Raw genomic sequence first — 12,284 nt, forward strand, 5'->3', positions numbered from 1 at the left:
CAAGAATTTTAAAAAGGATTTGCCAGTAGATTGTCGACTTGATTCATGATGATGACTGCTTGTCTAGCTTGCTAGCTAAGATGCACCATGTATTCATTTAACAATGTATAGGCATTGTGAACTCGTTTTTGCCATTGTGCCTGGGCATTATAATCCAGAACCCTTTATTGCAGAGGTCCAGGGAGGGGAAAAAAGTATTTGATCCCCTGCTGATTTTGTACGTTTGCCCCACTGACAAAGAAATGATCAGTCTATAATTTTAAAGGTAGGTTTATTTGAACAGTGAGAGACAGAATAACAACAACAAAAATCCAGAAAAACGCATGTCAAATGTTTTTATAAAATGATTAGCATTTTAATGAGGGAAATACAGTATGTGAGGTGGTTCGTTTTAATGAGGTGGTTCGTTTTAAAAATGGGTTAACGCTTGTCACGTCACATGATTTGTGCAGGTTGAAATGTGTAGGCTGGAGAAAAAAAAATGTTGTTTTGGAATATGTGTATGCTATCTGAAACTTTAATCATTTATTTTATCATTCATTAGTACACCTCTGTAATTACAGACTGCATTTACCACCAGTTATATGTTGTCAATCCAGTGTAACTATGTATTATTACAATGAATTACACTGTAATAAGGACCCCTTAATAAAATGAAGTGTTGCCTAATGGGTAAATCCATCATCGGTATTATGCTGGACTCTACGTTATCACGCATTATCATCTCTGCTCTCCTCTCAGCGCGCTGTACTTGTTAGTAGCAGGTGTTTTTAAAAACGGTGTTCATTTCTTAGCCAGGCAGTACAGTAGCACACACACACATACACACACATACAAAACACTGCAATGTCAGCCGCCAGCACCGAGACGAGCGCCCCGTTGCCCGCGGCCGCCGGCCGGGTGTTCTTCCAGCCGCTGGCCGGGGTAGGATGCGCTGGGTCCGGACCCATGCCGCGGGACGACCCGGTCCAGAGGAAGCAGGGGAAAGTGACGGTGAAATACGACAGGAAGGAGCTGCGGAAGAGACTGATCCTGGAGGAGTGGATTATTGAACAACTGAGCGATCTGTACGACTGTGAGGTGAGGAGAGAAGGGCTTTTCCCTGACCTGGCTTGTGGTGTAATATACTTCATTGATTCCTCTGACTGTACGCTACAGTGTATTATTGGTGATAGGTGGCTACTTTATATTCTACCATTCTGCTGCATAATATTTCTGTAGGCAGTAGCAGTAAATAAACCTAAACGCGCACGATAGTCTAGTCTCCACTCCAGTGGGTACAAAAGGGCTCTTCGGCTGTCCCCCCATAGGATAACCTTGTTTTGGTTCCAGGTAGAATTCTCTTTGGAAACGGTTTTACTCATGGGCGCAACTTTCACTGGGGACGGGGGGACAAGTCCCCCCCCCCACACTCTAAAATTGCATTTTATGCCCCTCCCCTCCCCCCACTTCTAAAACCAAAGTTGCGCCCCTTTTGGAACTCGAAAGAGTTCTACCTGGAACCAAAAAGGGTTCTACCTGGAACCAAAAACGGTTCTACCTGGAACCAAAAAGGGTTCTACCTGGAACCGAAAAGGATCCTACCTGGAACCAAAAAGGGTTCTACCTGGAAACGAAAAGGGTTCTACCAGGAACCAAAAAGGGTTCTACCCGGAACCAAAAAGGGTTCTACCTGGAACCATAAAGAGTTCTACCTGGAATCAAAAAGGGTTCTACCTGGAACCATAAAGAGTTCTACCTGGAACCATAAAGAGTTCTACCTGGAACCAAAAACGGTTCTACCTGGAACCATAAAGAGTTCTACCTGGAATCAAAAAGGGTTCTACCTGGAATCAAAAAGGGTTCTACCTGAAACCATAAAGAGTTCTACCTGGAACCAAAAACGGTTCTACCTGGAACCATAAAGAGTTCTACCTGGAATCACAAAGGGTTCTACCTGGAACCAAAAAAGGGTTCTACCTGGAACCATAAAGAGTTCTACCTGGAATCAAAAAGGGTTCTACCTGGAATCAAAAAGGGTTCTACCTGGAACCAAAAACGGTTCTACCTGGAACCATAAAGAGTTCTACCTGGAACCATAAAGAGTTCTACCTGGAACCATAAAGGGTTATCCTATGGGGACAGCCGAAGAACCATTTTAGGTTCTAGATGGCTGGTTAGTATGTGCTTTATCATAGCGAGGCCTTTAAATGACGCGGGATCAATAGTGTCTAACCTGAAGATACAGGTATCCCACTCACAACGGGCTTTTTATCCAAGTATGGCTAACTGCGTACTCGCAGCGTGTTTGAAAGTGGGCATTTTTTAAAGAAGTGGGTGAATCAACAGCTATAGGTGTAAAATGAACGCCCTATTGTGGTTAGACCGCTCATAGCCCGGTGCACCATGGGTCAGCTTAACGTTTACGTAGCAGGTTAGGAGGATTAATGTAGCACTAGGATATTTAATGTGGCAGGTTAGGAGAATGAGGTTAAGGTTAGGAAAAGGTGTTAGGATTAGCTAAAATGTGTAGCAGGTTACGATAATTAATATAGCAGGTTAGGAGAATGAGGTTAAGGTTAGGAAAAAGTGTTAGGATTAGCTAAAATGTGTAGCAGGTTAGGATAATTAACAAGGCAGGTTAGGAGAATGAGGTTAAGCTTAGATAAAATGTTACACTTCTGTTGACCCGCCCACTTCTTCTGTTGGCCCGCCCACTTCTGTTGACCCGCCCACTTTCAGATACACTCCATGTATGCAGTTACCCGGGGACTGTTTTTATGGGCGCTTTGGGTGGATTATTCAGCTCCCTTGCTCTCCCTGGTCTATTGTCCCCACTCCCCCCCAGGCTGCAGTGTCTCTCCCTGGTCTATTGTCCCCACTCCCCCCCAGGCTGCAGTGTCTCTCCCTGGTCTATTGTCCCCACTCCCCCCCAGGCTGCAGTGTCTCTCCCTGGTCTATTGTCCCCACTCCCCCCCAGGCTGCAGTGTCTCTCCCTGGTCTATTGTCCCCACTCCCCCCCAGGCTGCAGTGTCTCTCCCTGGTCTATTGTCCCCACTCCCCCCCAGGCTGCAGTGTCTCTCCCTGGTCTATTGTCCCCACTCCCCCCCAGGCTGCAGTGTCTCTCCCTGGTCTATTGTCCCCACTCCCCCCCAGGCTGCAGTGTCTCTCCCTGGTCTATTGTCCCCACTCCCCCCCAGGCTGCAGTGTCTCTCCCTGGGGAAGGCAGCAGCGCAGTGAGGGTGGAGCAGAACAGATGAATGACTGAGGTCATGAAAGACAACACACAGCTTAACGCCTCAGACTCCGTTTGTAGCCTAGTAGGTCCTACCATCACCTTTACAACCTGCTAAACTCACCTTTACAACCTGCTAAGCACACCTTTACAATCTGCTAAACTCACCTTTACAATCTGCTAAACTCACCTTTACAATCTGCTAAACTCACCTTTACAATCTGCCAAGCACACCTTTACAACCTGCTAAACTCACCTTTACAATCTGCCAAGCACACCTTTACAATCTGCTAAACTCACCTTTACAATCTGCTAAACTCACCTTTACAATCTGCCAAGCACACCTTTACAATCTGCTGAACTCACCTTTACAATCTGCCAAGCACACCTTTACAATCTGCTAAACTCACCTTTACAATCTGCTAAACTCACCTTTACAATCTGCCAAGCACACCTTTACAATCTGCTGAACTCACCTTTACAATCTGCCAAGCACACCTTTACAATCTGCTAAACTCACCTTTACAATCTGCTAAAACTCACCTTTACAATCTGCCAAGCACACCTTTACAATCTGCCAAGCACACCTTTACAATCTGCCAAGCACACCTTTACAATCTGCCAAGCACACCTTTACAATCTGCTAAACTCACCTTTACAATCTGCTAAACTCACCTTTACAATCTGCTAAACTCACCTTTACAATCTGCTAAACTCACCTTTACAATCTGCCAAGCACACCTTTACAATCTGCCAAGCACACCTTTACAATCTGCCAAGCACACCTTTACAATCTGCTAAACTAGCCTTTACAATCTGCTAAACTCACCGTTACAATCTACTAAACACACCTTTACAATCTGCCAAGCACACCTTTACAATCTGCCAAGCACACCTTTACAATCTGCCAAGCACACCTTTACAATCTGCCAAGCACACCTTTACAATCTGCCAAGCACTCCTTTACAATTGTAGAAAAGTGGTCTGTCAGTAGGCCTACAGACAGACATAGAGACGGATAGAAAGTGTGTGTGTGTGTGTGTGTGTGTGTGTGTGTGTGTGTGTGTGTGTGTGTGTGTGTGTGTGTGTGTGTGTGTGTGTGTGTGTGTTCTTCGTGTCATGCAGTATGCTGCCAAAGCAGAGAAAGGGGGGAGGGGGGGAGGAGGAAAGAAGGGCAGTGGGTTAAAGAATGACATGCTTCTCTCCGTCAACCAATCAGCTCCTCTCGCTCTGACCTCCTTCCCTTAGTGACACACAGCAGTCTGTCATCACAGAGGTATGACGGGCTGTGTGTGTGTGTGTGTGTGTGTGTGTGTGTGTGTGTGTGTGTGTGTGTGTGTGTGTGTGTGTGTGTGTGTGTGTGTGTGTGTGTGTGACAGCGAGCGAGAAAGCGAGTGAGTCTTTGTGTATTTTCTGCCAGCGAGAACAGACATGGGGGTTGGGGTCTGTACAATGAGTGTGTGTGTGTGTGTGTGTGTGTGTGTGTGTGTGTGTGTGTGTGTGTGTGTGTGTGTGTGTGTGTGTGTGTGTGTGTGTGTGTGTGTGTGTGTGTGTGTGTGTGTGTGTGTGTGTTCTCTTCGCTCGCTTCATAGATCCCTGCGCCATTAAGAGCCAGTCAGTGTTAAAACAGCTGCAGCAGTCAGAGAGGGAGAGAGAGCCCAGCTACCACACTTGGTTCCTTGGAAGTTGTGGGAATGTATATTTTTGGTTTCACATTGGTTGTGGGAATGAAGCCATATGTTTCCTGACCGGTAAAATATAACGTTTTATTACGAGGCGGCAGCGGTTAGAGGAGGCAGGTACCCTAGCGGTTAGAGGGGGGTGGCAGGTAGCCTAGTGGTTAGAGGAGGCAGGTAGCCTAGTGGTTAGAGGAGGCAGGTAGCCTAGTGGTTAGAGGCAGGTAGCCTAGTGGTTAGAGGAGACAGGTAGCCTAGTGGTTAGAGGAGGCAGGTAGCCTAGTGGTTAGAGGAGGCAGGTAGCCTAGTGGTTAGAGGAGGCAGGTAGCCTAGTGGTTATAGGAGGCAGGTAACCTAGTGGTTAGAGGAGGCAGGTAGCCTAGTGGTTAGAGGAGGCAGGTAGCCTAGTGGTTAGAGGAGGCAGGTAGCCTAGTGGTTAGAGGAGGCGGGTAGCCTAGTGGTTAGAGGAGGCGGGTAGCCTAGTGGTTAGAGGAGGCAGGTAACCTAGTGGTTAGAGAGGCAGGTAGCCTAGTGGTTAGAGGAGGCAGGTAGCCTAGTGGTTAGAGGAGGCGGGTAGCCTAGTGGTTAGAGGAGGCGGGTAGCCTAGTGGTTAGAGGAGGCGGGTAGCCTAGTGGTTAGAGGAGGCGGGTAGCCTAGTGGTTAGAGGAGGCGGGTAGCCTAGTGGTTAGAGAGGCAGGTAGCCTAGTGGTTAGAGGAGGCAGGTAGCCTAGTGGTTAGAGGGGGGAGGCAGGTAGACCGCTAGAGGGGGGAGGCAGGTAGCCTTGTGGTTAGAGGAGGCGGGTAGTCTAGTGGTTAGAGGAGGTGGGTAGCCTAGTGGTTAGAGGAGGCAGGTAGCCTAGTGGTTAGAGAGGCAGGTAGCCTAGTGGTTAGAGAGGCAGGTAGCCTAGTGGTTAGAGGAGGCAGGTAGCCTAGTGGTTAGAGGAGGCAGGTAGCCTAGTGGTTAGAGGAGGCAGGTAGCCTAGTGGTTAGAGGAGGCAGGTAGCCTAGTGGTTAGAGCGTTGGACTAGTAACCAGCAGGTAGCCTAGTGGTTAAAGCGTTGGACTAGTAACCAGCAGGTAGCCTAGTGGTTAGAGCGTTGGACTAGTAACCAGCAGGTATCCTAGTGGTTAGAGCGTTGGACTAGTAACCAGCAGGTAGACTAGTGGTTAGAGCGTTGGACTAGTAACCAGCAGGTAGCCTAGTGGTTAGAGGGGCAGGTAGCCTAGAGGTTAGAGGAGGCAGGTAGCCTAGTGGTTAGAGGAGGCAGGTAGCCTAGTGGTTAGAGGGGGGAGGCAGGTAGCCTAGTGGTTAGAGGAGGCAGGTAGCCTAGTGGTTAGAGGAGGCAGGTAGCCTAGTGGTTAGAGGAGGCAGGTAGTCTAGTGGTTAGAGGAGGCGGGTAGTCTAGTGGTTAGAAGAGGCGGGTAGCCTAGTAGTTAGAGGAGGCGGGTAGCCTAGTGGTTAGAGGAGGCGGGTAGCCTGGTGGTTGGAGGAGGCAGGTAGCCTAGTGGTTAGAGGGGGGAGGCAGGTAGACTAGTGGTTAGAGGAGGCGGGTAGCCTGGTGGTTAGAGGAGGCAGGTAGCCTGGTGGTTAGAGGAGGCAGGTAGCCTTGTGGTTAGAGGAGGCGGGTAGCCTAGTGGTTAGAGGGGGGAGGCAGGTAGCCTAGTGGTTAGAGGAGGCCGGTAGCCTAGTGGTTAGAGGAGGCAGGTAGCCTAGTGGTTAGAGGAGGCGGGTAGCCTAGTGGTTAGAGGAGGGTGGTAGCCTAGTGGTTAGAGGAGGCAGGTAGCCTAGTGGTTAGAGGAGGCAGGTAGCCTAGTGGTTAGAGCGTTGGACTAGTAACCAGCAGGTAGCCTAGTGGTTAGAGCGTTGGACTAGTAACCAGCAGGTAGCCTAGTGGTTAGAGCGTTGGACTAGTAACCAACAGGTAGCCTAGTGGTTAGAGCGTTGGACTAGTAACCAGCAGGTAGCCTAGTGGTTAGAGCGTTGGACTAGTAACCAACAGGTAGCCTAGTGGTTAGAGCGTTGGACTAGTAACAAGCAGGTAGCCTAGTGGTTAGATCGTTGGGCTAGTAACCAGCAGGTAGCCTAGTGGTTAGAGCGTTGGACTAGTAACCAGCAGGTAGCCTAGTGGTTAGAGCGTTGGACTAGTAACCAGCAGGTAGCCTAGTGTTTAGAGCGTTGGACTTGTAACCAGCAGGTAGCCTACTGGTTAGAGCGTTGGACTAGTAACCAGCTGGTATCCTAGTGGTTAGAGCGTTGGACTTGTAACCAGCAGGTAGCCTAGTGGTTAGAGGAGGCAGGTAGCCTAGTGGTTAGAGGAGGCAGGTAGTCTAGTGGTTAGAGGAGGCAGGTAGCCTAGTGGTTAGAGGAGGCAGGTAGTCTAGTGGTTAGAGGAGGCAGGTAGCCTAGTGGTTAGAGGAGGCAGGTAGTCTAGTGGTTAGAGGAGGCAGGTAGCCAAGTGGTTAGAGGAAGTGGGTAGCCTAGTGGTTAGAGGAGGCGTGTAGCCTAGTGGTTAGAGTAGGCGGGTAGCCTAGTGGTTAGAGGAAGCAGCTAGCCTAGTGGTTAGAGGAGGCGGGTAGCCTAGTGGTTAGAGGAGGGTGGTAGCCTCGTGGTTAGAGGAGGCAGGTAGCCTAGTGGTTAGAGGGGCAGGTAGCCTAGTGGTTAGAGGAGGCAGGTAGCCTAGTGGTTAGAGGGGGGAGGCAGTTAGCCTAGTGGTTAGAGGGGGGAGGCAGGTAGTCTAGTGGTTAGAGGAGGCAGGTAGCCAAGTGGTTAGAGGAAGTGGGTAGCCTAGTGGTTAGAGGAGGCGTGTAGCCTAGTGGTTAGAGTAGGCGGGTAGCCTAGTGGTTAGAGGAGGCCGGTAGCCAAGTGGTTAGAGGAGGCGGGTAGCCTAGTGGTTAGAGGAGGCGGGTAGCCTAGTGGTTAGAGGAGGCAGGTAGCCTAGTGGTTAGAGGAGGCAGGTAGCCTAGTGGTTAGAGCGTTGGACTAGTAACCAGCAGGTAGCCTAGTGGTTAGAGCGTTGGACTAGTAACCAACAGGTAGCCTAGTGGTTAGAGCGTTGGACTAGTAACCAGCAGGTAGCCTAGTGGTTAGAGCGTTGGGGACTAGTTACCAGCAGGTAGCCTAGTGGTTAGAGGAGTCGGGTAGCCTAGTGGTTAGAGGGGGGAGGCAGGTAGCCTAGTGGTTAGAGGAGGCGGGTAGCCTAGTGGTTAGAGGAGGCAGCTAGCCTAGTGGTTAGAGGAGGCGGGTAGCCTAGTGGTTAGAGGAGACGGGTAGCCTAGTGGTTAGAGGAGGCGGGTAGCCTAGTGGTTAGAGAGGCGGGTAGCCTAGTGGTTAGAGGAGACAGGTAGCCTAGTGCTTGGAGGAGGCGGGTAGCCTAGTGGTTAGAGAGGCAGGTAGCCTAGTGGTTAGAGGAGGCGGATAGCCTAGTGGTTAGAGGAGGCGGGTAGCCTAGTGGTTAGAAGAGGCGGGTAGCCTAGTGGTTAGAGGAGGCGGGTAGCCTAGTGGTTAGAGGAGACGGGTAGCCTGGTGGTTAGAGGAGGCAGGTAGCCTAGTGGTTAGAGGGGGAGGCAGGTAGCCTAGTGGTTAGAGGAGGCGGGTAGCCTGGTGGTTAGAGGAGGCAGGTAGCCTAGTGGTTAGAGGAGGCAGGTAGCCTAGTGGTTAGAGGAGGCAAGTAGCGTGGTGGTTAGAGGAGGCAGGTAGCCTAGTGGTTAGAGGAGGCAGGTAGCCTAGTGGTTACAGGAGGCCGGTAGCCAAGTGGTTAGAGGAGGCGGGTAGCCTAGTGGTTAGAGGAGGCAGGTAGCCTAGTGGTTAGAGGAGGGAGGTAGCCTAGTGGTTAGAGGAGGCAGGTAGCGTGGTGGTTAGAGGAGGCAGGTAGCCTAGTGGTTAGAGCGATGGACTAGTAACAAGCAGGTAGCCTAGTGGTTAGAGCGTTGGACTAGTAACCAGCAGGTAGCCTAGTGGTTAGAGGAGGCAGGTAGCCCAGTGGTTAGAGGAGGCAGGTAGCCTAGTGGTTAGAGGGGCAGGTAGCCTAGTGGTTGGAGGAGGCAGGTAGCCTAGTGGTTAGAGGAGGCAGGTAGCCTAGTGGTTAGAGGGGCAGGTAGCCTAGTGGTTAGAGGGGGAGGCATATAGCCTAGTGGTTAGAGGAGGCAGGTAGCCTACTGGTTAGAGGAGGCAGCTAGCCTAGTGGTTAGAGGAGGCGGGTAGCCTAGTGGTTAGAGGAGGCAGGTAGCCGAGTGGTTAGAGGAGGCGGGTAGCCTAGTGGTTAGAGGAGGCAGGTAGCCTAGTGGTTAGAGGAGGTAGGTAGCCTAGTGGTTAGAAGGGGGAGGCAGGTAGCCTAGTGGTTAGAGGAGGCAAGTAGCCTAGCGGTTAGAGGAGGCAGGTAGCCTAGTGGTTAGAGGAGGCAGCTAGCCTAGTGGTTAGAGGGGCAGGTAGCCTAGTGGTTAGAGGAGGCAGGTAGCCTAGTGGTTAGAGCGTTGGACTAGTAACCAGCAGGTAGCCTAGTGGTTAGAGCGTTGGACTAGTAACAAGCAGGTAGCCTAGTGGTTAGAGCGTTGGACTAGTAACCAACAGGTAGCCTAGTGGTTAGAGCATTGGACTAGTAACCAGCAGGTAGCCTAGTGGTTAAAGCGTTGGACTAGTAACCAGCAGGTAGCCTAGTGGTTAGAGCGTTGGACTAGTAACCAGCAGGTAGCCTAGTGGTTAGAGCATTGGACTAGTAACCAGCAGGTAGCCTAGTGGTTAGAGGAGGCAGATAGCCTAGTGATTAGAGGAGGCAGGTAGCCCAGTGGTTAGAGGAGGCAGGTAGCCTGGTGGTTAGAGGAGGCAGGTAGCCTAGTGGTTAGAGGAGGCAGCTAGCCTAGTGGTTAGAGGGGCAGGTAGCCTAGTGGTTAGAGGAGGCAGGTAGCCTAGTGGTTAGAGGGGCAAGTAGCCTAGTGGTTAGAGGGGGGAGGCAGGTAGCCTAGTGGTTAGAGGAGGCAGGTAGCCTAGCGGTTAGAGGAGGCAGGTAGCCTAGTGGTTAGAGGAGGCAGATAGCCTAGTGGTTAGAGGAGGCAGGTAGCCTAGTGGTTAGAGGGGCAGGTAGCCTAGTGGTTAGAAGGGCAGGTAGCCTAGTGGTTAGAGGAGGCAGGTAGCCTAGTGGTTAGAGGAGGCAGGTAGCCTAGTGGTTAGAGGGGCAGGTAGCCTAGTGGTTAGAGGGGCAGGTAGCCTAGTGGTTAGAGGGGCAGGTAGCCTAGTGGTTAGAGCGTTGGACTAGTAACCAGCAGGTAGCCTAGTGGTTAGAGCGTTGGACTAGTAACCAGCAGGTAGCCTAGTGGTTAGAGCGTTGGACTAGTAACCAGCAGGTAGCCTAGTGGTTAGAGCATTGGACTAGTAACCAGCAGGTAGCCTAGTGGTTAGAGCGTTGGACTAGTAACCGGCAGGTAGCCTAGTGGTTAGAGCGTTGGACTAGTAACCAGCAGGTAGCCTAGTGGTTAGAGCGTTGGACTAGTAACCAGCAGGTAGCCTAGTGGTTAGAGCGTTGGGCCAGTAACTGAAAGGTTGCAAGTTCGAATCCCCGACCTGACAAGGTATAAATCTGTTGTTCTGCCCCTTAAAGATAAAACAATAACAAAAATGACCTCTCTGAGAATGGAAGTTGGAGGTTTTTAGTATGCATACTGATGCCAAACACACACCAACCATGCTACTGCTCCTCATATAGCTCAGTCTATCCTGCTGCCCAGCTAACAGAGGATCACACAGCCCAGCTAACAGAGGAACACACAGCCCAGCTAACAGAGGATCACACAGCCCAGCTAACAGAGGAACACACAGCCCAGCTAACAGAGGAACACACAGCCCAGCTAACAGAGGATCACACAGCCCAGCTAACAGAGGAACACACAGCCCAGCTAACAGAGGACCACACAGCCCAGCTAACAGAGGAACACACAGCCCAGCTAACAGAGGACCACACAGCCCAGCTAACAGAGGAACAGCCCAGCTAACAGAGGAACACACAGCCCAGCTAACAGAGGAACACACAGCCCAGCTAACAGAGGAACACACAGCCCAGCTAACAGAGGACCAGCTAACAGAGGAACACACAGCCCAGCTAACAGAGGACCAGCCCAGCTAACAGAGGAACACACAGCCCAGCTAACAGAGGACCACACAGCCCAGCTAAAAGAGGAACACACAGCCCAGCTAACAGAGGAACACACAGCCCAGCTAACAGAGGACCAGCCCAGCTAACAGAGGAACACACAGCCCAGCTAACAGAGGACCACACAGCCCAGCTAACAGAGGAACACACAGCCCAGCTAACAGAGGAACACACAGCCCAGCTAACAGAGGAACACACAGCCCAGCTAACAGAGGACCACACAGCCCAGCTAACAGAGGAACAGCCCAGCTAACAGAGGACCACACAGCCCAGCTAACAGAGGAACAGCCCAGCTAACAGAGGAACACACAGCCCAGCTAACAGAGGAACACACAGCCCAGCTAACAGAGGAACACACAGCCCAGCTAACAGAGGACCACACAGCCCAGCTAACAGAGGACCAGCTAACAGAGGACCACACAGCCCAGCTAACAGAGGACCAGCCCAGCTAACAGAGGACCAGCTAACAGAGGACCACACAGCCCAGCTAACAGAGGAACACACAGCCCAGCTAACAGAGGAACACACAGCCCAGCTAACAGAGGAACACACAGCCCAGCTAACAGAGGACCACACAGCCCAGCTAACAGAGGACCAGCCCAGCTAACAGAGGAACACACAGCCCAGCTAACAGAGGACCAGCTAACAGAGGACCACACAGCCCAGCTAACAGAGGACCAGCCCAGCTAACAGAGTAACACACAGCCCAGCTAACAGAGGAACAGCCCAGCTAACAGAGTAACACACAGCCCAGCTAACAGAGGAACACACAGCCCAGCTAACAGAGGACCACACAGCCCAGCTAACAGAGGAACACACAGCCCAGCTAACAGAGGAACACACAGCCCAGCTAACAGAGGACCAGCCCAGCTAACAGAGGACCACACAGCCCAGCTAACAGAGGACCACACAGCCCAGCTAACAGAGGACCACACAGCCCAGTTAACAGAGGACCACACAGCCCAGCTAACAGAGGAACACACAGCCCAGCTAACAGAGGAACACACAGCCCAGCTAACAGAGGAACACACAGCCCAGCTAACAGAGGAACACACAGCCCAGCTAACAGAGGAACAGCCCAGCTAACAGAGGAACACACAGCCCAGCTAACAGAGGAACAGCCCAGCTAACAGAGGAACACACAGCCCAGCTAACAGAGGACCACACAGCCCAGCTAACAGAGGACCACACAGCCCAGCTAACAGAGGACCACACAGCCCAGCTAACAGAGGAACACACAGCCCAGCTAACAGA

General features: G+C 51.4%; 1 protein-coding gene across 1 annotated transcript in view; it reads left to right on the plus strand.

The window, feature by feature from the left end:
- The first annotated feature begins 719 nt into the window (after positions 1–719).
- The window catches only part of ppp1r14c (protein phosphatase 1, regulatory (inhibitor) subunit 14C), a 32,713-nt gene continuing 21,148 nt past the window's right edge, over positions 720–12,284 (plus strand). The window contains exon 1 of the mRNA XM_014206254.3: positions 720–1,080. Within this exon, the coding sequence (XP_014061729.2) occupies positions 847–1,080 (234 nt within the window). The 5' untranslated portion in view covers positions 720–846. The remainder of the gene's footprint in view (positions 1,081–12,284) is intronic.

The sequence above is a fragment of the Salmo salar genome, chromosome 06 (assembly GCF_965601325.2).
Source record: "Salmo salar chromosome 06, fSalSal1, whole genome shotgun sequence".
Classification (NCBI taxonomy): Eukaryota; Metazoa; Chordata; class Actinopteri; order Salmoniformes; family Salmonidae; genus Salmo; species Salmo salar.